The following is a 25,795-nucleotide window of genomic DNA, read 5'->3' as shown; positions in this document are numbered from 1 at the left end:
GAGTGTGTGTGAGTGAGTGTGTGTGAGTGTGTGTGTGTGAGTGAGTGTGAGTGTGTGTGAGTGAGTGTGAGTGTGAGTGTGAGTGTGTGTGAGTGTGAGTGTGTGTGTGAGTGTGAGTGTGAGTGTCAGTGTTATTAAGACTCACCAGTGGGTCCCCCTCTGTGTCGCTCTGGGACATCTGTTTGGAGGGGGTCTCCTCTTTGGCGCCGCTGCACCCGTCGTACCCCACGTCCTCGGGCCGCAGCTGAAGCAGGGGCTGCGCATCCGGCTGCGAGGGGGCGGAGCTCCAGGGGTAGGTGTCAATCACCCACTTGGATGGATCCTCCCACACGGTCCGCTTACCATAGAGCTGAGACACCAGAGTAAAACCAGCAGCCGGCAATCACTCACCACTCATTTACAGCAGATTATATGCATCACATCTCACATCACCAGTTCAGATTACATGCTAATAGCAGCACTAGATTAACCTTTAACTACTACATTAACTACTCCAAGTAAGTGGAAACATGCCTTAACTTCACATTTTTGGGTGAACTGCGCCTTTAATGCATGTGGTCTTTTGATTGGTCAAGTCGCCTGGTGCAATTTGTCTGGGCCAATCACAGGCAGTCGTGAGTTTGAGTCACCTCGTCTCCGTGCCTACCTGTAGCCCCTCCCTCACTGCCTCCAGCAGGTACGGGACGAGCGAGTAGTTCCACAGGTCGGTGAACCACGCGCGGGACCGGTCCGAGTCCATGGGGCAGGACAGGAAGAGCCTGGGGCCTGCGGAGCAAAGCACCGGAGCGTGAGCCCAAAACTGAGAATGGAGAGTATCCAAGCCAACCTGACAGACTCAGCACCCATGTTAGAGAGCAATGTGGAGTGGCGTTAAAGAGATACCAGTACTGGCTGCTCTATGAGAATAAAAATACCCAGAAGTCACCCTCATGGTACTGGAATATATTTGTACAATATACTGAACTAAATATATTATCTATATATCACATCATTTCATAATATCTTCATGATATATTGCCAAATATACAACTTACTGCCACTTTAAGATATAGCACTATATTACACTTCTGTGAAATACATTTATCATTATATTTTCCACACAAGTCCACATATTTATAATATATTGCAGTATATTCCTGTTCATAAGGGGGATTAGTGCGGGGGCGGGGGGACGGGACTGACCGATGGTGACGTCGGAGGAGCTGTGGGCCTCCAGGAAGCTGTTGAGGTGCTGCCAGGTCTTGGGGATCCAGTCCACCACCTTGACGAGGTCGTTGCTGCGCGTGTTCCTCAGGATCTCCGTCTCCACCAGCTTCCTGCGCAGGAAGCGGCCCAGGAAGCCCTTCACCGGCTCCGTGTGATTGGCGCACAGCACCCACCTGCGCCGGGCGAACGCGGGAAACGCAGAGAGACCGCCGCCGTCAGCCAGGCGGCCAATCACAGCTCATCACACACTGTACAGAGAGCCACCAGAGGTTGTTGCTAAAACCAACTGAGTTTTGCTATAAAGTCTTTTGAGTTTTGACTAAATTCTGTAACAAAAAATTCCATATTTTTGCCAGTACCAGTCATTAGTTTGTTGCGTTTGATATTTTTTAAAAATAATCTTTTTCCTGTTTGGTTCACAGTAAATTCTGTCACTTTCACTTCAGTGAATTCACACCTGCTTTCTCAGAACTTCCTGCCTCCTGCACTCCCCTCTCACCTCCCTAACTGTGACTCCCATCACCCATTCACAACAGGAAGTGATGCAATTCTACTTCCTCCACAGACTTTTCAATGACCATTTCTGCTGCCCATTGCCATGATTGTATTTAGCCTGTGATGCTTGCCCTGCTGGAATTTAATGACGTGTTCAAAAGAACTCCACATGACTTTTGGTCCATCTCCCGTAATTTGCATTCAACTGGCTGAAATTTCGGCATCAAAAGCCATTAATTTAAGCTGCAAGTTCTGAATAAAATGCTTAGCTCCGTCCGTTCTAATTAAGCGACTCATTACCTTGTAGAAGTAACCCTCATTATGTCTTTTAGTTTGGGTTAATTAGCATAGTCAATTAGCCCAGTAAATGAATGCGCTCTCAGGAGGGTGGGCTTTATCGTTCTGTTTTAATCCCCTATCTCAGGGAATTGTCCAAGATGTTACGCAAGTGTTGATTTTCTTGGTTGGCGCTTGGTTTTAAAAGGTACCAGGCTGGTTCCGGCAGGAAATTAAAAAGACAGAAAGGGGTAAAGTGTTCAAATTATCCAGACTTCTGCAAATTAAAATTACAAGGAACTTGCCATATTGGATTAGTATGTTGAAGTAAACACCATGCCCAACAGTATTGCTCAGAAAAAAAAATTATTGTGAATGGCCCATTGTTTAGGCAAACTAATCCATGTAAACACATTAATAACACCAAGGCAAATTAAGAGAATTCTATTCTGCAAAATGGTGCAATTAAAAGACTGGTTTAAATGAATTCATTCCAGAGTGTAGGTTCGATCAGTATTACGTTCACCTTAACAGGCTAAGAATTAAAAAAAACTACAAAAAGAAAACAGCATCATCCAAAAAGCTGAAAAATGAAAATTGATTCGCAACCTTATCTGGGAGAGCAAACGCACAGCTGCTTGCGTCGGAAACAAAGCAAACGCGGGCTTTGGTGACACGCTTCCAGTCCGTTTGAAGAACTGAGGAGATAAACATCCTTCATGTTCCCCCGCCACGCAGCGGGAGGTGTTTGAGTCTTTTAACACGGACATTTTCAGCGTCCCCACATCGACTCCACGTGTAGAAAACTCAAGGGAGCGCGTGAGCTTAAGGCGTGAGGTCACAAATACATGATTAGAGTGTTCTTAACTGAAAATTCTACTGCTGATGTCACAATCACTGCTGGTGACTGAGAGCAGTGGAGTTCCAGAACACCAGAAGGAGCCTGCTCTTCAGAGGGCTAAGGCAAGGAAAGGCGGAGAGGACCTGAAGTTATGGTGGAGCTCCAGGTTGGCTGAGGACGAGGCCGCCTGGTTCATGGTCCCGATGACGTATGGACTGAAAAGGACACAGAGGGCAAGACTGTCAGCCTGAGAGTGGAGAGAACAGCAGCGTCCCACTCTTTCAAATCACAGCATTTACTCTCCTCTGGGGTTCACTAAAGGGCAAGGTTCTCAAAAGACGATGACGCTCTCAGCAACGTGAACCCAATGCAGCTAAGTAAAGCAGTTGCTCTTATGATGTTTTTTAAAGCAGCACTGGGTCTCACCACTTGTTGTACTTGCAGTTGAGGAACCCGTTGAAGACGTCGCTGAGGGAGCCGATGTGGTGGAGATTGTCCAGGACCACCACCAGGGGGAGCTTGGTGTCACTCTCCTCTGAGCTGTACTGCTCTACCAGGCTGGACAGGTACTGCTGCAGGTCCTGTTAGTACCATACACACACTCACAGTCACAGACACACTTACAGTCACAGACACACAGCTGTACTGCTCTACCAGGCTGGACAGGTACTGCTGCAGGTCCTGCAGTACCATACACACACTCACAGTCACAGACACACTTACAGTCACAGACACACAGCTGCACTCACGCTCACAGTCACACACACGCAGCTACACTGCTCAGCCAAGTGTAATGCACTTTACTGGACTCAAACAGTGTCAGAGTGTAACACACTTCCCCTTACTCTGACAGTGTCAGGGTGTAACGCACTTTGCTGGACTGTGACAGTGTGAGAGTGTAACGCACTTTGCTGGACTAAGACAGTGTTAGAGTGTAACACACTTTGCTGGACTCTGAGTGTAACGCACTTTACTGGACTCAGACAGTGTCAGACTGTAACGCACCTTGCTGGACTCTGAGTGTAACGCACCTTGCTGGACTCTGAGTGTAACGCACCTTGCTGGACTCTGAGTGTAACGCACCTTGCTGGACTCTGAGTGTAACGCACCTTGCTGGACTCTGAGTGTAACGCACCTTGCTGGACTCTGAGTGTAACGCACCTTGCTGGACTAAGACAGTGTCAGAGTGTAACGCACCTTGCTGGACTAAGACAGTGTTAGGGTGTAACGCACTTTGCTGGACTCAGACAGTGTCAGGGTGTAACGCACCTTGCTGGACTAAGACAGTGTCAGGGTGTAACGCACCTTGCTGGACTAAGACAGTGTTAGGGTGTAACGCACTTTGCTGGACTCAGACAGTGTCAGGGTGTAACGCACCTTGCTGGACTACTGTCAGGTGTAACGCACCTTGCTGGACTAAGACAGTGTTAGGGTGTAACGCACTTTGCTGGACTCAGACAGTGTCAGGGTGTAACGCACCTTGCTGGACTCTGGGTGTAACGCACCTTGCTGGACTCGTGGTCCACGCTGAAGCTGGCGACGGTCGCCTCGGTGACCTCTCTCCCGGCCTTGGCGGCGATGTGCTGGGCCAGCTTGCCGGCCAGGTAGGACTTCCCGGTGCCGCTGGGGCCCGACAGGATGATGCGCCGGTGCTCCGTCAGCAGGTTCAGGTAGCGCTGCACCACGGGCTTGGGGATCAGCGTGTCGAACGCCAGCGAGTCGATGCTGTTCTCCGACGCACCTGCGGGGGGAGCCACGGCAACACCCCGTCAGCCAATGGCAGCCTGGCGTGAACTGTACAATCCAGGGTTCTTATACTTCACCTGCGCCACCCATTCACTGAATTAAAAGACCGAATTCAAGGCCCACAGCTCTCTTATGATACAGGAAGAGCCCCTTTTGCCTTAGAGCAGTGGTAACCAACCCTGTTCCTGGAGATCTACTGTCCTGTAGGTTTTCATTCCAACCCTAATTTGGCTCACCTGACTCTACTAATTAGCAGCTCAATGAGATCTCTAGGTGTTGAATGAGGTGTGCTTTGCACTCACGTACACACACACAAACACACACTGCTTCCTCCACACACACACACACACACAAACACACACTGCTTCCTCCGCACGCACACACACACACACACGCACACACACACTGCTTCCTCCACACACACACACACACACACACACACACACTGCTTCCTCCACACACACACACACACAAACACACACTGCTTCCACACACACACGCACAGACACACACTCAAACACACACTGCTTCCTCCACACACACACACACACACACACACAAACACACACAAACACACACTGCTTCCTCCACACACACACACACACACACACACACACACACACACTTCCTCCGTGCTCTGTCCATGCTCCAGCAGGCTGCAGCCCTACCCTTGATGTTGACGGTGATGATGTTGTTGTCTCCCACCAGGTAGCCGCAGGGCAGCAGCTGAGGCGTCTCCGAGCCGTGGGCCCGCAGTACCTCCCCTATCCTGTAGCTGGCGATGCTGTCTGAGCTCAGACCCAGGCTGGTCAGGGGGTCCACCCGGAACACGTACTCCTGCAGGCGCAGACCCAGACGGACCAGGGTGAGGACACACATCACACATCGCTCCACGTCACTGCTGTTCTCTGAGAATCTGTCATAGTCTCACTGGATGAATTCTACAGCGGTTAAACAGCACAGATATAATCATTAGCGCCATTTGGGCATGTTAAAGTTTACATCATAACCCTATTTTAACCCTTCAAGGTGCAAGATCACAAATACGTGATTAGAACATTCTTAACTGAACATTCTAATGCTGATGTCACAATCACTACTCAGTGAAAGCAGTGACGTTCTAGAACACGGAGTTAGAATTTTAAAAACACAGGGAGAGGCCCGGTGAAAATAGCTGTAATATTATTAAAATATCATTAATACGGGTGTTTAAAAAATGTCATTACCTTGAACAATCTGCGTATGACACCGTCCAGCACGTCCCACTTGGTCTTCCCACTGACGCCAATGGACCCGATGAGAAAGTCCTGACATCTCATACCCTGTTTACATAACAACACTGTCACTGCATTACTGTTACTGAGTTATCATACAGTCATCAAAAATGCAAGATTCAAGAACGGGCAAGAGGTGTTACACTCAACTAAACTAGCTGAGTTGCGACTACAGGAAGCTGAGCTACAGAACTGGTCGTTCCACGTTTGCGTTGCTATTCGGTCACCTTGGTTACGTTGGAGCCGTCGTCGATGGCAACCACGATCCTGACGCTCCGCCCTTCTTTGCGCAGGTTTCCCTCGCTCCCGTCGTCCAGGAGGATGTCTGTGGAGACGGAGAAACAGTCGCAGGACGTTTCAGAAGAGCGACACAGGCCACAGTTCTGCTGCCTGTACAAAAACACGGGGACCTGTGAACCTTCTGTTTCAACCTGTGAACCTTCTGGTTACAAGACCAACTGCTTACCCATTATAATACACTGCCGCCCTACAGTGTGCGGTGGAGGTGGTTGGGTGTTGGGTGTTGGGGGGTGGGAGGGGGTTCTACCCACCGGACATTATGGTGTCGGTGATGTTGAGGTTGTTGAGTGACAGGCCCAGGGACTGGCGTGAGGAAGAGGAGGAGGTGCTGGAGGTCTCCGAGGGGGGGCGGGCGGTCTTGGCGGGGCTGGCACCGGGGGCGGGGCTCCCCGTGGACTTGAGCTGGTCGTTCTCCGCCTTCAGGAGCTCGATCTCATTCTTGGGGGGGGGGGGGGGGGGCAGGTCAAACGTAAGGTCAAATCAAATCAAAACACATTTATTTGTACTGTGCCTTTTTACAGAGGACTGTCACACAGATACTATACAGAGTAACAGGAGGGGAACTGAGCATGAGCCAGACTTGAACTCCCAAAAAGAAAGCAGTGAGGTAAAAACAAAATTTTAAAAAACGGTGGGAGAGTTTGAGAGGTTGAGCTGAAAAACACATTAACGTGCTGAATTCATATTTTATATGGATTACCCTTTCAATGTGAGTAATTTTATGAATATGCTGTTACCTACACAGCTGACTGTATTCACTTCTTCACTCTTTTCATTTCTTCGTTCTGCTCAATCTGTGCACGCTGCGCATGACGTTTCCTATTTTCTCTGTTTCCGTGAAGCATCTAAAGCACTACACACAAATAAACCTGAACTTAACTGAACTGGGACAAGGTTTACTGAAGTCTGAGAACAGCACCGGGGTGGGAATTCAAACCTCCGCAAGATCGCTCTATGAACTAATGAGTTTGGAAGTCTTTCCCCCTCTTATTGAAAATAAAACGGCAGCTTGAAAACATGCCGCTTTCCACGCGGGACTCTACAGGACGGCCCTCCTGTGGACACGTAGCGGAGAGATGCAGTAAAGCCACAGCTTCCTGCTGCACACAGACATGAATCAGGCCCAATACCAGCTCCAGCTTCTGGAATTTACTATATTTATAATGTGGCTGGGTCTAATCGTACGTAAAAAAAGATAGTGTGAGGTCATAGTGGCGAGGGGTGTGTGAGGTCATAGTGGTGGGGTGTGTGAGGTCACCGTGGCGGGCGGTGTGTGTGGTCATAGTGGCAGGGTGTGTGTGAGGTCATAGTGGGGGAGTGTGTGTGATGTCACAGTGGCAGGGTGTGTAAGGTTAGTGGGGTGTGGTCATAGTGGCAGGGAAGTGTGTGAGGTCATAGTGGCGGAGGGTGTGTGAGGTCATAGTGGCGGAGGGTGTGTGATGTCACAGTGGCAGGGTGTGTGTGAGGTCATAGTGGCGGGGGGTGTGTGAGGTCATAGTGGCGGGAGGTGTGTGATGTCACAGTGGCAGGGTGTGTGTGAGGTCACAGAGGGGAGGAGTCGCACACCTGCATGCGGTTCATGGCTTCGCGGATCTGGTCCAGGTGGTGGGCGGAGCTTAGGGCCTCCAGACGGATGTCCGTCAGCTTCAGCTCCTTCTCCCGCAGCTCGTTCTTCAGCTGCAGGATGATCTCCGCCTCCGCCTCCGTGCACTCGCACAGGCTGGGGGGGGGGGGGGGGGGGGGGAGGGAGGGGGAGAGGGGAGAGAGAGAGAGGGGTGAGGGGGAGAGATGAGAGAGGGGAGGGAGGAGAGAGGGGAGAGAGAGGGAGGAAGAGGGAGAGAAGGAGGGAAATTGAAATAGAAAGGGAGGGAAGGAGGGAGTGAAACAGAGAGGTCACACTTACATAGCCTATATATAGAGATGTCATACAGCTGAGAAAGTGGATCTATGCAAACCGACTAAAGAAGGGGGAGGTTACAGTATATACACCCACACCACCAACACAGGGAGAGATTTCTCTCTCTCTCTCACACACACACACGCGCAGACGCACACACACACTTACTAAAATACAAACACAATCCTAGGGTCAGAAATAAAGTTTCATACAGCCAAGGACAACAATTCTCACAGGTATAGTCTCTCAACTACTGTACCATACCGAGCAGGGTCACTGATGACTTTACTGTTTAAAAGCATTTCGCTCTGCATTGCCACAATGGTCCACTGTGTCTTGACCAATTGCGACTAAAGCTACACAAAATACACATTTGTTGTTAAGCAGCCGAGCTGAACACAATCAAGCATACGGTAAATGCATGGGCAGTGCATTCTCCACATGTACAGCGTCAGTTCGACTCCCACACCAAACCGTGTTAAACCACTACACTAACGTCGCTAATGCAGCACCCACAGGCACAAACTCTTCAGCAAGGCCAAACAGAGCCAAGGCAAGCGCTACCTACACGGTAAAATGTTCAGTGTTATTTCAACTCTAACAGAGTACATATGAGCACAGTTGGGGCCACGTGTACTCTGCAAGAGCTGATCTAACACTGAACGTTTTTTATGCACTTATCACCGCAGGAGAATGTCTTTCCGACCAAAACAAATGACTCATTTGTGCAAAATGGAGGAGCCCTTCTTGCTTGCTGTATCTAAAGGACAGGGCTCCACAGCGCTTCCATTTTAGGAGCATTTGCTCCTGACATTTGACGCGTGCCAGCTGGAAAAAAGAATTTAGGAGCACATCTAATAAATATTATGCATTATTAGTGTGCTCCTAAATTTTCCCCACTTCAGAGCACGCGTGCTCCTTGTAAAAAATGTTAGCACAGAACCGTGAGGAAGGTTTTCGGTTTCCCCTTTTTAGTGAAACACTAAAAAACTGCAGGTCCAGTTACCTCCTCCCACTGGACCAGTGATAGAGAGGGGGTTTTGTGTTAGTGTGAGAGATGGGGGGGTTGGGGGGGTGGGGGTGGGTACGGTACGGTACAGGCAGGTGCAGCACCCCCACACTGCGGATGGGTGGGTGGGTGGGACACATGCAGCACACCCTCCATTACCGAGATCTGTGCTTGTACACCACGTGGCCATTTTGCCTTCTCTGAGGAACCCAAATGGGAGAGGACACACTAGCACAGAGACGTGTGCTACAGACAGACAGACAGACGGATGGACAGACACACGGACACATAGGGCAGAAGGTTTGAGTCAGCTTGAAAAAAAAGAGAGAAACAGGAGTGAAACAAAAGGAAATTCATAAAAAGGAAACAGAAAGGGGGAAATGTATTATATCCTTGTGTGTTGGGGTAATGTGGAAGGTGTGTGGTGGTTCCTGTGTTTCTATGTGTGTGTGGTGTGCGTGTGTCATGCGAGTGTGTGTGACTCTCCGTACTCACTCTGTGTTGTGTGTGTGTGTGCGGTCGTGCCTGCCTGTACTCACTGTGGTAATGTCGTGTGTGTGTGTGTGTGTGTGTGCGTCCGTGGTATGTGGTCTTGTTCGTGTGTGTGTGTGTGTGTGTGTGCGTGTGCGTGTGCGCGTGTGACCCTCCGTACTCACTCGGTGGTAATGTGTGTGTGTGTGTGTGTGTGTGTGTGTGTGTGTGTGTGCGTGTGACCCTCCGTACTCACTCTGTGGTAATGTGTGTGTGTGCGCGCGTGTGCGCGTGTGACCCTCTGTACTCACTCGGTGGTAATGTGTGTGTGTGTGTGTGTGTGTGTGTGTGTGTGTGTGTGTGTGTGTCTGTGTGTGCGTGTGTGCGCGTGTGACCCTCCGTACTCACTCGGTGGTGGAGGGGGAGGGTCTGAGGGGGCGGTCCCCGCCCTGCGTGGCCCCGTGCGGCAGTTTGGGAGAGGAGGGCTGGGAGGAGTCGGTCTGCTCCTCGATGTCGGAGTGAGACGAGGACGGCTTGCTGGGCTTCTTCTTACTGAACGCCTGCTTGAAGGAGCTGCGCAGCTGCCAGAGAGAGAGAGAGAGAGAGAGAGAGAGAAGCAGAGAATAGAGACACAGAAGCACGCTCGTAAGGAGAGAACCAGATCGAGGAGGAGAGAGCAAGGGCGCATGGGGTCAGGTAGAAGAGAGAAGGAGCTGATGAGAGAGAGAGAGCCCCACATCAATCACCATACCCACAATGCACCGCTCCCTCCGGGGGTTAACCCAGCTCAGTGAGGCAGGCAGCCTGCACTGGGGTCAGTACAGGGAAGGAGCTCTGCATTTGCCAGAGAGAGAGAGAGAGCCCCACATCAGTCACCATACCCACAATGCACTGCTTCCCTCCCTTACGCTGGGGTCAGAGCAGGAGAAGCAGTTCAGCTCAGCATGAGCACTGAGAGAGAGTGTGACATCACAAGGGACAGGGCTGGGGCTGGGTGTTATGGGAACAACTTGCAACAACTTCCAATAACTAACGACAATTTTCAAACTGCTCTCAGAAAATAACTGGGTTCACATTATGCAGTAAAATACTGTTTTTTTTTCTTTTTCTTTTACAAAGGTTTCCCAATTGTGTGTCAGGGATGAAATGGCTAAAAGAACTTCAGTCAAAGAGAATGCAGAAATGCAAGAGGACTGCACTGTAACATGAGAGGATTTCCAGTATTCACCCACTGGAACGGTTTTCAAAGTTTGCTTCACTGCTTTAAATTATGCAACCTTTAATCAGGAATGAATATTTGTGATCTACACAACCTAAAAAATGGCACTGCCTTATTGGATAATCAGCTCCGTTGCTATGGAAAGATATGAAAAATATATTTCTGAAATAAATAAAAAAATAAGCTACTCAAATCATACTAGCATTAGAACATATTCCGACTTGCAAAATTGCAGTGTAAATTAAAACTTTCAAACTTTAGTATCAATTTTTTAGTTTTTTTGTTTCCTGTGAGATACATTTCACTCGTGAAATCCACTGCAGCCTACGTTCAAAAGCTCCAATTTGCCATCATTAGCAAAATCTCCTCAAAGGGACAGAAACTGTGGCAATACTCTCACAGGGACAGCGATTGAGGTAATCTTCTCAAAATACAGTACGTGTAGTTAAGAGCATTTCTGGTATGAGCCAAGGTGGCTATCGCTGCTGTTCACTGCAAGAGGCCATTTTGCAGCTGCCACAGCTGTTCCAGGAGAGGCTTTTGGGTAGACGTGCTGTCCCCTGCAGAGCCTGTTGCACAGAAGATGTTTCAGGGGTGGTGAAATTTGGGTTTACGTGAGCTGTAAGCTTCACCAGGATGAACACACTTAAGATTAGAGAGGGCGTAAGGTCACAGGACAAGATGTTTCCCTGAATCATCTCTCTATCTCTCTTTCTCTGTATTCTGGTCTCAGACTGCATTTCATTCTCTTTCCCAATCACCATACTGTATCTCTAAGCTCCCGCCAACCACGCGCTCTTCCTCTGTCATCCTGTCTTTCCCCCTGTCAGTCTCCCTACCTCCTTCCCCATCTCTCCCTCCCTCGCTCTCTATTCTGACACTTGGAGTGATTTTTGCAGAACTCTGCGTGCACCCTGCCCACTCCGAGCCGTTTAGATTTTCCATGACGACTGACAGACGGGAGGAAGACTGGAAGGGGAGGAATTCCACATAAACATTAAAATTCATGCATTTTGCTCATAAAACTTTCCATTTTCCCCCCCCAGAAATTTCCCTTTTCACATGTGGTTTTAACATTTTCACATGTACAGATGTGTACTCGTCACATGTTGGGTGTTCACATGTGGTTTTTGCACACGTGTGATTTTTATCGTAAAGGCCGTGAACTTTTTCCATATATATGGAAGGCATTCTGGAGCCCAGTGGCCACGCCCCCCCCCCTTTACCATGCCTCCCGCAGCCCCCTCAGCCCCACCCCTCAGCCCAGCGGCTCCTCTCACCCAGCTCTTCTTCTTCTTCTTCTTGGCCTCGGCGTCCAGGCCGCCGCCGCCGGCGCAGTGGCTGCTGGCGCTGGTGAGGCTGGACATGCTGTCGGAGGAGTGCTGTCGCCGGAGCCGCAGGTCTGCACACGCACAGGGTGGGAAGGGTCCGGCTGAGCGACAGCTGGTCTGAGCATGCTCAGTTCACGTTTGCCTTCTCTGAATAAGTAACTATCGACTTTCAAAGATTGTTCTCTCCGTGCCAGAGAGTAATATGAGTAATACATAAGATGCAGTTTATCAAATTCTGACTGTTGACCAATGAGCTGTGACACAACAAGTAATGAACTTCACTTCTTTTTTCCCATTTACTACCCAGAAGCAGATAGAAATGAATAGATGTGATCAAATTCAGCAAACAAAAACAGTTTTCCCAAAAATACTTTTTAAGTGAAAAGAGGGGACAGTTCAAGATCGTAGCAAGCCGTTCCATGAATAACACGTTAACACTGAGACAGCAACCCATGCTGCCATGCTGATGCACGGCATCCTTCTCAGGCACTGGTCTACTGGGCAGGAATGTACACAGGTGGTGTGTCCCCCGGGGCTCCGCGGTACCTCTGTGCAGGTGGTCCGGGCCGTTGAGCGCCACCTGGATGGCGGTCTGCGCGTCGGTGTTCTGGGCCTTCAGCGCCTCGATGGTCTCCCTCAGCTCGGCCAGCTCCGACTCCTGAGGACAGGGGTACGAGACACACACCTGCATTCAGACCTAAAGAAGCCTAAAAAAGCACTTGCACACTTCACACACGCGTATGCTTCCCACTGCAGTGCCACTGAATCTAAATGGTAAATGGTAAATGGACTGCATTTATATAGCGCTTTTATCCAAAGCGCTTTACAATTGATGCCTCTCATTCGCCAGAGCAGTTAGGGGTTAGGGGTTAGGTGTCTTGCTCAAGGACACTTCGACATGCCCAGGGCGGGGTTTGAACCAGCAACCCTCCGACTGCCAGACAATCGGTCTTACCTCCTGAGCTATGTCGCCCCTTGTCTGCAGTCATACAGATCTGACTGCAGTCCAACTCGCCTCCAAAAGACATTTCCTCTGGCCCACCATTAATGACAATATCTGTATAATAAGCTACCTGCATATTTCGAATAGAATAATTATAATTTATCCAATTTTTTTTCTTCTTTGGCAGTAATTTTTTCAACAGTTAGTCCATACAGTTCCACTTCACACATGTATGTATCACACATGTCATACAGTATGCTTGCCACCGCAGTGCCGCTGAGTTTGTCTGCAGTCATATAGATCAGACTGCACTCCAACTCTGCTCTAGCATGTTCACCTCATTAGGTGGTGTCATTTACAGAAACGTCAGTGATCCAGCACTGCAACTACTGTCAAATTCAAAGTTCAGCTGTCTCTGCCAGGCACAGTTGTGTAACACTGTCACCCAACTTTTCCTATAGAACTCAAACACGAAACACAACAAATATGCGTGAGTGCATTCCCCCCATTTTAACTCGGGGTCTGTGAATGAGGTTAAAAGTATCTGAAAAAGAACATGTTGTACCTTCTGCTCAGCAGTCATTGTCAGGCTCTGCAGACGGCTGGTCATGTTCCCCAGACTCTTCTCAAAAGCAGCCACCAGGTGGGCCTGCCAACACAGCAAAGAAGCATCAAATGCCCTGAGGTAAGGGGCAGGGCGTACGGCAAGCGCAAAAGGACAACATTCATTTGTCACAGTTAAAAAAAAAAAAAACTTTGGAACTTGGGTTCAAACATGCCCATCGGTGCGAGGCAATCAAGTAATTGTTTATAGAAAAGAAGAGAATGACATTGGAACACAAAAAAGGCAGCGATTTCGACACAATCACAACAGTCTTACCCGCTCCTGTACATACAAAAGACACGATAAAAAAGATAAATGAGCAGAACTCTGAATGCGAGGTTAAAGAGACGATTAAGTACAATTTCAGTACGCAAAAAAGATAATAAACTCCTGTAACCTAAGTTAAGTGTTCATCCCCCTGTTCGCTGAACGCTTCCTTTTAGTACACAGCCTGCTATGTATTACTATTCCTGTCTGTACAAACTGTGCCTCATACCCAGTCTAACAAGATTTTTCTGTCTGCCGCAGGAAAAGGAAATAGTCATTTTCTTCCTGTGGGACAGATGTGAGTTTTGAAAGATGGATAATTTGTGTGAGAGTTGCAGATTCCACTGAAGGGCTGCTCTTGAACATTCTCTCTGAACATATTGCATTTACATGGTGGTGCATCTAAATGCCCCATGTTCTTAGAGCCTGAAGTTAGCCTTAGCATGACACATGGTGATCATAACTCCTCCTGCTGGAGCGGGATGATGTCTTTGAAGTGCGTATCAGCAGACGGAGCTGATGGTTCCACACAGGGTGTAATAAAATAGGACGCGTTCCCATCTGAAGACACCGATACTGTGGAGAAAGGCTGCAGGCCGGTCTCTGAACTTCCCTTTGATTATAAACTGCCACTTTGCCAGAGAGTTCTGCGCCTACTGGACCATCGTTAAGACAGCGCACGAGGGGGAAAAAACTGAGAATTTTACATCTTGTGCAACGTTGGTAGGCTCTTTTAAAAAAAAAAACAATTGCACTCATTTTATATTGAATCTCCGGAACTTTCTGCCCGTCATAAAGTAGCTGTCGCTACTTGTATTGACAGGCCTTTATTCTGCTGGTGATCCGTGGGTGTACCAGCATCCCCACAGCAACTGCCATGAAGCTGAAGCAACATGATGAAGCAAACATGACTTGTCACTCTGCCTTTGTCCCAACCAGCCACCCCCCCCCAGCCATAAAGAAAGATATCAACCATAAAGGAAGATCTCAACCATAAAGGAAGATCTCAACCATAAAGAAAGATCTCAACCATAAAGGAAGATCTCAACCATAAAGAAAGATCTCAACCATAAAGGAAGATCCCAACCATAAAGGAAGATCTCAACCATAAAGAAAGATATCAACCATAAAGGAAGATCCCAACCATAAAAGAAGATCTCAACCATAAAGGAAGATTCTCAACCATAAAGAAAGATCTCAACCATAAAGATCCACTGGAAGAGCCACATGGAAATACTAGCTCAGAACCAAGACATATGAATATTTACACATTTATTTTAATTACAGAAGGGCAGGATCACCTAAGACCAATGGGTTCCAGCAGTGTGATGTCACAAAGCAGAACTCCACAAGAGATGAAGTTTTTAAGACTTCTGGTAACAATTGATCTGACTGATTGCTGAGTGAGGTCAACTTAATAAAGAAACTCAACTCAACTTAATAATACCAAGCAGTTTGTGTGTAGTCTACATTTAGCACTACACACAAACTGCTTGGTATTCATGCTGTGGAACCTTTATTCCTTTGGTCCAGCGTTAACATTTACAACATGAACTTTAAATCATTCTGTTTCAGAATGTCAGGCTCTGCAGAACCCATGTTCGGCCAAAACATTACTGGAGGCCAAATCAATATACTGGCCAAACTGAGCTGTAAACGTCAGGTTCAAGACCACTGCAAACAAGCTGCCCGCCTTGCATTCTTCATTTCCAGCACATTTTTATTCCACTTTTCTCCCTGACTTTGAAAGCCCACTCATAACTGTTGGCTTCTTCCTTCACTAAAAAGCCATCCTCCAGCAACTGTGAACGTGGGCCAACACTCTGCTGAATTTGGGTCATTTAACAGACACTCGAAGGATTGCGATTAATTGCCCAAATTATTTCCCTGGGTTAAATTTTTTTCGTATTAAATCCCATAGAGCCATTTCAAATTTCCTGAGTCCTCCCAGCTTACAGCAATGATCACGGATCAGAGAAGCAGCACCAAAATGGCCTCATCAAGCAGCCTCCCGGACTGCTGACCCCTGCGTTATAGACGAAACATCCTCGGTAAGCCATAATATCCCAGTACAGTCCATCACAATCTATCCCCTGCAGCCCCTCTGTCCCAAAGATCCAGTGACGGTGATGCATTTTAAGCTGTCAATCAAATATAATTAAAAAAAGAACTGACTAGAAATGCTAGCGCTCGATGCTGTCCAGCGTCACTGTGGGGACCGACCGGAACCTGAACCATCGGTACAAACACACTGGATACCTTCCCAACAAGATACAAAGTACATCTTGTTCTTATTACAGACACTAGGAGGTGACATTACTGCCTGCATTAGCTTGGGTGCATTGTGTTACAGAGTGAGAATTATTTGTTGTTTGGACAATTTTAAAAAACATGAAATACATCATAAGGCGAGCAAAAGCATGCAGTACCACTGCTTTTTTGGGGGGTGAAATTTCAGCCATTATCTGAGCTCCCAAAAGCCGCCTTTTATAAAAGCACACCCAAATGCTGCATTTTGCTCCTTTCCAGAAACAAAGAGAGAAAGCTATGCTCTAAAGACCACCGGCAAATCCCTGCCGGGGCCCCACACTTCTTCATATTCGGCAGACGAGTCTCTCGGTGATTAAAGCGGGGGTTCTGGTAAACACCGGCTCTGTCTTACTTTGATCAGGAAATTTTGTGAACACGAAGACCAAAGGAAGAGAGAAGCCCGAGCAGCGCATGAAGTGGGAGATAGCCAACCTTTCACAGCACCAGCTTCAGAAAGCCCTCCGCAGACAAGGCTATCTGCGCGCGGTTGATTAGCTGGTGCTGTTATTAATGCAGCAGCGAATCAGGCTGGATTAGGCCCATCTGCATTCATGTGCTGCTCGGGAAATGACTGCCATGGTAAACACAAGCCTTCTTTCTCTCGCTGCCTTCAACCTCTTAAGTCCTTTAAAGTTCTTATTTAAAATGCTTCATAAGACACACACACGCACACACACGCACACACACACACACACACGCACACACACTAGATGAATATTTATTAACTACATAACGATAAATCACTTTCACACAACCTGACCACACGCTTATGGAAAGATGCCACTTTTCTAAACTGAGTGCACCAAAAAGATCCATAAGCATAGGATCTTTGGATCTGTAGTTCATGGATCCAAAGATCCATGAACTACAGAGCAGCTATCGATTCTATGCGCAACCCTTTCGCTGCGACTGTATAGCATTTTGTTTTTTATAGCGTCTTACATTGGCGGCCAGCTGAGACGTCAACGTGGCGACCTTCTCCTGGGAGGCGTCCAGTTCCCGCCGCAGTTTTCTGATTTGCTGTTGGGACAAAGCAGAGGGGGATGTAAACCTGCAAGCGCCTACCGCAGCCAGCAATGCATAATTCTACCATTATTATCAAATTTTCAATCAATCAATCAATCAACCTTTATTTAATTCTCGGAAAAGACTAATTTGGATTTAGCCAAAGCTCTCCCAAATATACTAGTTTCCCTGCCACAATGACTGTGCATTCTGATAATACCATATGTAGTACACCAAACTGTAAAGAGTAAAAACTAATGTTTAAAAATTCTGGGAAAATCCAATTCGGAGTATTTGGAAACTGACCACAGCAAAAGAATTCAGGGTTGGTTTGTTGCTATATGATGACTATTTAAAATGTATTCGTTCTAAGCTTGATCAATGAAAGGACTGTTTTATCAATAAGGGTCCTTCTTCTTTAACAGGATCTAACTTAACGATCTTAAAAAGCAAACACTTTGTAATTTTATAAATTTGTAAGTTCATGAGCTTAGCCCTTCATTCTGTTGGCTTGACCTTTGGCAAATCCTTAAGTTATTACTTCTTATGCTTTAAATGTTACTATGTAAAATTAAGTATAATTACTATGAAATACAAAAAAATGTATTCATACAGTGGAGTTCGATACCTCTGAATGGGCCTTCTCTTCAGCCTGAGTGGAAAATAAAATAATCATTAAGCAATATATCGTAGATGGCAGAAATAGACATCGACCATAATGCAAAAGGTATTCAAATGTATGTCTATTTTAGGTAAAGTGTACCCACTGGACCAAACAGAGAGCCTTTAGGGAGCATGTGCAAGCTCGCAACACACTTCCTGATGTATTTAGAGGGTTATGCTGAGTAAATGATCCAGTTATTGATCTGGGCTGGGTGTAAACCAAGGGGAAGTACATGTAAGTCGATAAGACCAAACGCAAAGTGGAGACCTTGTCTCGCTTCTGAATTCATTACGCTGTGGACATCTCTTCAGCCGCAGTCTGGCCACAGCTCGGCGAAAAAACTGTGTAATACAGCAAGTGGGAAGTGGGGGGAGGCTTTTCACACCAAATGTCACATGTGGAAATCTCTCAAATGGAGACAGAGAGGGAGAGAGAGAGAATGAGAAGGAGAGAGAGAGAGGGAGGGAGAGAGAGAGAGGGAGAGAGTGAGGGGGAGGGGGGGGGGCTGGGTGCTATGTTAGCTCTGACTGAGGTAAATATCGCTAATTTACAGCCGTTTAGATTACAGCAGAAAGACGGAAAAACAAAAAACACCCCCTGATTAATAATAAAGAAAATATAATTTTATAATAAGTTGTTATGAAGAATGTAAATAAAAATATCTGGTTCTTTCACATTTATTTATTTGTTTGTTTGAAAGGAACAATGGGCAGTTAGTAACTGCCCCAGAATTAGCTTGACAGCTAAATTTCATCTGTAGTCCCTTGGCAGGTGAAAAGCAGGAAAATGTTCATAATGTAGAACGTACTGAAGACAAACTGTTTTTACAGCATCCTCACTGCAGATGTGTAGATATCTGAAAGCCCTGATTTTTTTATTTACTTAAAGATTAGCCAAGTTTTATTGTCTAAATTATGTAAAACAAACACATTTAAAATTTGTTTCTTGAATACAAATGTCCTTAAAATATTAATTTGGGAGAAACAGACAGATCTTAAAACACATTTACTTCAGGCCAACGAGAGTAAATTAAATGAAAGGCTTCGGTGGGTCTATGTGAAAAGCAGAAGAACGAACGCATAATTGATTCACCTGGCAAAGCTAGGCTGACATATCCTTACAGGAAGCTTCATGATAGCAGGGTTTATTTACTGCAGAAAGCTAGCACACATTTGCCTGCCTAAAATTTGCATGCAGCAGTTCAAGCTGCATACTAATGATCCACAATTGCATAATTTGAAGATTAACTACCGCAGTGAGAAAAAAACAGGATTGAGGCAGAAACATTTCAACTGAACAACTGAAAAAAAAATGATGTGGATACATTATTTTAAGGGTCTAATTATACTTTCAGCATACTTTTTAGAACTGCATATAGAATTTAAGATATTAATAGAGATATGACAACTTAAAAACTGACCAAAACTGTATAAAAGGTATTTTTACTTATCTTCAGAAGATAATTCAAATGGTAGATCATCATATATGAGAAGTTATTAACAGTGTATTTACCTTTATGGCCTTTAGCTAATTCAGAGCAAATTACATAGCTTACATTATACATATAATCCATTTATACAGCTGGATAGCTACTGAAGCTTTGTTCTAGCTCAAGTATTATCAATGCTTTCAGGCAACACGTAAAATATAATAAGCTTTCACTCATGAAATACAAGATTTTTGCCTCGTTTATATATAGCATTAAAGTAAAGGATAACACACACTAAATTCAGTGATCTTGAAACAGCAATTACTACAATGCTGACATATAGATCAACATTAGTTTCTTCATAAAACTCCAATAAGACACCCTCAAGATGCTGTTTTATTCTGCCAAATTAAACTCATAGGAATAAAATCTAAACCAGAGTGCATACATTAATCCACATAAAGATTATAAAATTAAAGAATATATTGCAGATTTATCCATTGGCCTATATCTGTAAAGAACACCAGCATAGTTGAGCTTGCCCTGACATTATTTTATGATTATGTAATCAAATGAAACTGAATTAATGAATTTCTTTATGTTTATTGCATTACCAGGAGGGCAGAAAGAGAAATGACATGCTTTCAGTTGGACCTTTATCCTTATTTGTTGCCTGCTCACTGCTGGTTTACTAACTACTTTAAAACGTCAGTTTGAGTTAAGGTTAATTGGGCGGCAAAGTAAAACATAATGAGTAATAAGTGCAAAACGGAGATCATCATTTGAAAGAATGTCATTTTTACGATTCTCCAAATCATAAATACTTCCAGTTATTATTTTATATATCCTCTCCCTGGTGTTAAAGTGATCTGTGGCGAGGGGCGGGGGGCAGGGGGTGGGGCCGGGGGGGGAGAGGGAAATGACGATGTCATAACTCACCGCGGAGTAGAGAGAAGAAGTACTGGAGACCAATGACAGTGATGACCCGTGGACTACGGAAAGAGAGAACATACAGTTAATAAGCCCTAGTACAGAAGTCCATAATATACAAGGCACGCAAGCCAGACTTACTTCAGTACATACAATTCCCCCAAATTATTATTTTTTTAAATCATAGAAATATAATCTACAGTAAAACCAGCGGTAACTCAAGCGAAGACATCAATCTTCAGGAGATACGTTTTCAGTCAGCATTATTAACAGTTGAGATCTCCGAGACTCTTTCTTCATTCAAAACGCATCTCATACCCATTAATTTTCATGAGAGGTGATTCTCTGCAGCACTGGTGTGCCATTAACAGGTTAAGAGACACATTGGTAATGAATGCTTCACTTCAAAGCCATCTTGGACAGCTGGGTCATTTTCATTTTCCAGTCCTTTCAAGTCCCTCTCAGTGTAAATTTTATTTTTAATGGCCGTTCACGGGTGATACGCTCCTGACGATCTGGTTCCTCAAACCACCGATTTTAATTCATTTCCAGCCACCCAACTGGAGTTCACTGCAATTCACCTCAGCCCATTAGTTCCCTGGGGCAATTAAAGTGACCCCAACTCCGCCCACTGGGTAGGCGGAGATGTCACAGAGCAAGGGGGTCTGGGTAACTGCTAATTCACATCCCTCACATCTCACTACGGTAATCAATTGAATGTTCAATCTAGTTTTATTCATGAATATCAACTCTATGGCTTTGGCGATATTGTTTTGTTACTTTAATGCCAATAAAGTTATTTGAATTGAATTAAACTGAACTGAACTTAACCAAATTGAACTGAACTGAATTGACTTGAACTGAATTGAACTGAACTGAACTGAACTGATACGTAAGATGGGCACAGATGCAGCATTGGTGGTGTTACTTACTCTTAATTCGGCATTGGTGGCGGTTGGCAGTTGGTGGTCGGCTGGCGGTTGGCAGTTGGCGGTTGGCAGTTGGTGGTCCGCTGGCGGTCGGGGGGCTCGTACCTTCCTCCATGCTGTCCCGCAGGGAGCCGGAGCGGCTCATGCCCCGGGGCCGGTCCTCCAGCGAGGTGGCGCTGCCGCCCAGCCCGCGGGCCTCCCCGTACAGGTCCAGCGCCGAGTCCTGCGCCGGGATGCTGTTGGACCGGCTCATGCTGGGCCCGGGACGGCCGAACTGGGGCATGCTGGTGGGGCTCACTGTGGGACCCCCCGAAAAGGAAGAGGGACACTGGATCACCGACAGCGAGCACCGTCCTGCTCATCTTTACACACAAGGGCAGCGGTACAGGTACTTCACCTACATTCTGCCTCCCTAGCCTATTGACAAAGGGCACTTTCAAAGGCCTACACAATTGTGATTTGTATAGGACTTTGAAATTAGACTTTGCCCTTTGTCAGTAGGCCAAGGAGGCAGAATAACAGGACATCTGGTTAGTGTGGTATCAGCCCCACAGGTGTTTCTAGTCATACGGTACATTTTTTTAAAAAGAGTTTTCCATGGAAATCCACCACTGCATTAGATTTCCACTAGACCAGATAGGAGCATTGGGTCTCAAAGAATGAGCATTGTGTGAGCAGTTTTAATATCCCGGCAGTGCTGTAAACTGAGCGCTCACCCAGGTTGGAGTAGTGGTATTTTCCATTAGCGGTGCAGGACGTCCCAGGAGGAGACAGGGGGGACTGGCTCCCGGTGTCCTGCAGGCCCCCTGTGGAGTGGGAGCGCATCCACTCCTTCCCCTCCTCGTCGGACATCTGCCGGGACGAGGGGGGGTACCTGGGTGGGGAGGTGAGGGGGGTGGGAGTCTCGATTAAACAGTCGATCACATGCAAATTCATTACAAAACAATGGTCCCGTAAAAATTATTTGAAAACCGGATATTCCGGTCTAAAACCGAACAACAGCCAACCATAGCAGCCTATCAGCAGACAACTGCCGAATATTTAACACAGGACAAACAAATCCCCTCAGTCTCCTGTTCAGAAATGGGAAGTCAAAATTATAATTTTTCTAAATTGGGCAAATGACAAAACCAGTGTTTTTGCAATTTAGGCCCAATTCACAATTTAATTAAATCAAATCTCTGTTTAGTGGCACTAAGATAGCACAGAGGCTCAGTTGTGTGTGAGAAGTAACATTTTTTTCTGATCTGACAACACTGATTAATATGCATAGCAACAACCGACAGGAGAAAACAATCCAAATACAATCATTTTTTTAGGCTAAACTAATAAATCATATTGACCTGATATTAACAGTGGTTTTCTTTTTTCAGTTCCTTTTCACAAGTTAACATTTGTCACTGTCTGTACTGAGACACTCCATTACCTGTCCTGCTCCAGTAATGTTAGTAGTCTACTCGACTAAAAAATGTAAATGCAAATGTTTATTTATTTAAGACTTTTTTTTTTTTGTTTGTAAGTTAGTACGTCATCATATAATGCTTAATCAAATAATTTCCGATACAAAATAATTAATAAGATGTTAACACATCTGTAATACATATGTTATTACAGAGGTCTAGGGTATTTTTTTATCACAGGTAAACTTTGCCATATCCATGCAAGTATAAATTTAGTTTGGACCAGTAGATTCCTTACCAGTTTGCTTGACTGGGTAAGTGTGAAAAACTTCATGAACTCTGCTCATTGCTTAATGAACATTTTAAAAGTTTAAGAAGTGATTGCATTGGCCATTTACTACAGTGACAGTTTATTGTTTTGTCTGTTAGAGCTCCGCAGTCTTCAGTTGCCTATTATTTAAATGTGCTTTAGAGGAACTGCCTGCCAGAGGACATTTTGAGACATCTCAAAATAACAGAACATCTCCACTTTTCATGCCTTGCGTTACTTCTCTGGCACACAATCGCATTTTCATTTAGCATGGCCCGCTGACAATGCGGAGATTCAGGCGTACTGCAAATGCTGCAAGTCACCTTATTATGCGAGTGACACGAGCAATCTGGATATATTTTTTTCCACTGTAATTTTAGAGGCAATTTGCTGTGGCAAAAGCTCACTTGTTCAAAAGGAAAATACAGCAAGCGCAGCGATTCAGATTCATTGTTGAGGAATCTGTCTGCTAAATGGGTTTTCCTCAGGGAAAGGGCTTTGCTACCTCTAACAAAGACCTTGCACTACCCTTATATTGTTCTTTTTTTTCCTGCAGAAATCCTATTGTCTCGGATAGCTCAATATCAGCAGCACAATAATTTATGACAGAGAAGCAAAATGATTCATTTTTAAAACTCTCCTCCGCCCTATCGAATGCTACGTCTGATTCTACGGAATATTCCGTCTTCAAACCTACGCGTAGCCTTCTTGTGGAGGCTGACCATCTGCCACACAGGCATCATTACATTACATCGCATTTACTCAGGAGACGCTTTTATTCAAAGCGACGCACAACAGCGCAGCTCTATTTTCGCGCCGAACCGGGACAGAAAAGCAATACTGCTTTTTTCCACTGCGGCCGCACCGCCGCCATTATCAGAGTCAGAGGGCCGAAGAGCGCGGCGGACTCCGATCTGAAGCCTCAGTTTGACCCGGCCTGGGGCCGGAGGCTGGGACAGAGGGGCGGCCATTAGAGAGGAGAGGCGCCACACAGATGTGACCGGGGTGAGTAAGTAACCCTCATGCCCCAGGACAGGCACGGCGGAGAGAGAGAGAGACAAAATAATCGCCCCGGGCCACTTAATCACCCTTATCTACTGGGCACCTGTTGGAGGCCCAGAGATGTGTGTCCGCAGGGCCATTTTTTTTCCTCTTCAGAGAAAAGGCCAAAGCACATCTGCTTCGGGTGATCGATGAGCATTTCATTACAGAAACGCCGCCCTGCCTTCACTGAGCTTTTAATATGGGAGAGAGAGAAATGGGGTTTCGGGCCCAAAGCATGAACTGACTGTTAATAAAATCAGCTACTACTGCTGGTGAATTTCTGCATCTACGACACAACTTAAATGACAGTTGAGTGTTAAATCGTAAGCTCGTCCTGGAGAAATTCGATTTAAGCAACTAACAGCTCACCCGTGAATGATAATTTATTCATAAGGAGAACTCAAGCAAATATACAAGTGACAGGAAATGTCAACACCAGAACACAACAAGAAGTGTAGGACACAGAACAGGAAGTGTAGGACACAGAACAGGAAGTGAAGGGCACAGTAAAGGTACCTCAGTCCCTTCTTCGGAAGCGTGTTCCTGTCCAGTGGCATTCTGTTAAAATAGAGAGAACAAGCCGCAGTAATTACACCTCTAAAACCTTTTAACACAGATGCTTAGCTTCCAACTGACTCTGACATCTCAACGGGCTAAAGCAGATTCTAATTCATGCACTAAGGTCCATGTCGCATGACGGTGGCAGTGATAAGGAAAGGTCTCAGAGCCATGGTCTGCTTCCATATTACCCTGCATAATTTAGCCTTTATCACAGCCACTGTGGATCAACGAAAACATCTAGCTGGAGAAAAGAGTGACTTCGGCATCACGTGATAACTTTCCCCCTCAGTAGCACACTCGTCTGCATGGCCTAAATCTGTCTCACACAACAATATAAGAGTGTGTGATTCAGTGCATACCATTCCATGGTTAAAGTTACGTCTAAAAAATCTGCTTATAGTGAACCCACACAATGCAACTGGATTATTCAGTCAAATATACTCAAAATGGAAAACAATAACCTCATTATAGAAATAATTCCATAAGCAACCTGGTACCCAGCCTCCTGAGATGATAAAAATAGAATTCAGCCTCTTTTACGAGCTATAATGCAACTGACACAGCAACAGCTGGACCACAGTGGACAAACCATCAAAAACAACATGAACCTAAAGTCTCCGCCCAATCAAGAAAAGCATTACTTTAGAATATACCCTTGAGAAGGCGTGTACAGGTATGGATCTGCAGGTACAGGCATGACTGGTGTGACCCACCCCTCAGAGAGCGTGGACTTGACGCTGCCGGTCCGTGTGACCTTCGACCCGGACGCCAGGCCGGTGAGGGAGCCGTGGTAACCGGCCGCCAGGTCGATGGACTCGGAGCTGGTGTGCAGGCTGGTCATGCTCTGGCAGCTCAGCGTGTCCTTGCTGCCCGCCGACGACACGCTCATGCTGACCGCCCAGGGCCGGCCCCCCGAGGCGTGCGACAGGCCGGAGGCCGAGCTGGAGCCCGGCGATTGGCCCAGGCCCGGGGGGGCGTCGCCCGCCCCCAGCTCGGGGGCCCGGCCGTAGAGGGGGCTGGTGCCCCCGCCCTGCCCGCTGCCCAGGCTCCCCGTGCCCGAGGAGGGGGAGTCCAGGCTGGACTGGCGTGCCAGCGTGCCGTGGGGGCTGCTCAGCGCCGACGGGCACTTGCCCGAGTCGGGGGTGCCAGGAGAGCTGGCCTTGCTGCTGGCTTTGGTGCCAAATAGCCTGCAAAGATACAGACATGGTATCAGGGATATACACACACACACACACACACACACAGACATGGTATCAGAGGTGCCCGAATGGTATAGGATATACACACACACACGACATGTTCAGATAACACACACACACACACAACAATGGTAT

General features: G+C 46.5%; 1 protein-coding gene across 9 annotated transcripts in view; it reads right to left on the bottom strand.

Annotated features, from left to right (window-relative positions):
• Nucleotides 1-25,795, bottom strand: part of nav3 (neuron navigator 3) — a 284,512-nt gene that overhangs the window by 3,589 nt on the left and 255,128 nt on the right. For 6 of the 9 annotated variants that reach the window (XM_064342429.1, XM_064342430.1, XM_064342427.1 and 3 more), the window contains 22 exons: nt 25,175-25,648; nt 24,417-24,458; nt 21,863-22,020; nt 21,252-21,443; nt 20,227-20,279; nt 17,808-17,846; nt 17,132-17,209; nt 13,574-13,666; nt 12,612-12,723; nt 12,015-12,136; nt 9,924-10,096; nt 7,705-7,858; nt 6,390-6,576; nt 6,066-6,163; nt 5,791-5,886; nt 5,233-5,401; nt 4,324-4,559; nt 3,245-3,399; nt 2,962-3,033; nt 1,183-1,379; nt 647-765; nt 146-349 (listed from right to left, as the gene is read on the bottom strand). In XM_064342429.1, coding sequence (XP_064198499.1) covers nt 146-349; nt 647-765; nt 1,183-1,379; nt 2,962-3,033; nt 3,245-3,399; nt 4,324-4,559; nt 5,233-5,401; nt 5,791-5,886; nt 6,066-6,163; nt 6,390-6,576; nt 7,705-7,858; nt 9,924-10,096; nt 12,015-12,136; nt 12,612-12,723; nt 13,574-13,666; nt 17,132-17,209; nt 17,808-17,846; nt 20,227-20,279; nt 21,252-21,443; nt 21,863-22,020; nt 24,417-24,458; nt 25,175-25,648 — 3,223 coding nt within the window. The remainder of the gene's footprint in view (nt 1-145; nt 350-646; nt 766-1,182; nt 1,380-2,961; nt 3,034-3,244; nt 3,400-4,323; nt 4,560-5,232; nt 5,402-5,790; nt 5,887-6,065; nt 6,164-6,389; nt 6,577-7,704; nt 7,859-9,923; nt 10,097-12,014; nt 12,137-12,611; nt 12,724-13,573; nt 13,667-17,131; nt 17,210-17,807; nt 17,847-20,226; nt 20,280-21,251; nt 21,444-21,862; nt 22,021-24,416; nt 24,459-25,174; nt 25,649-25,795) is intronic. The other 3 variants (XM_064342425.1, XM_064342423.1, XM_064342426.1) reach the window with 3 other exon arrangements.

Source organism: Anguilla rostrata, chromosome 7 (genome assembly GCF_018555375.3).
Source record: "Anguilla rostrata isolate EN2019 chromosome 7, ASM1855537v3, whole genome shotgun sequence".
Lineage (NCBI taxonomy): Eukaryota > Metazoa > Chordata > Actinopteri > Anguilliformes > Anguillidae > Anguilla > Anguilla rostrata.
This window is presented reverse-complemented; position numbering and strand designations above follow the sequence as displayed.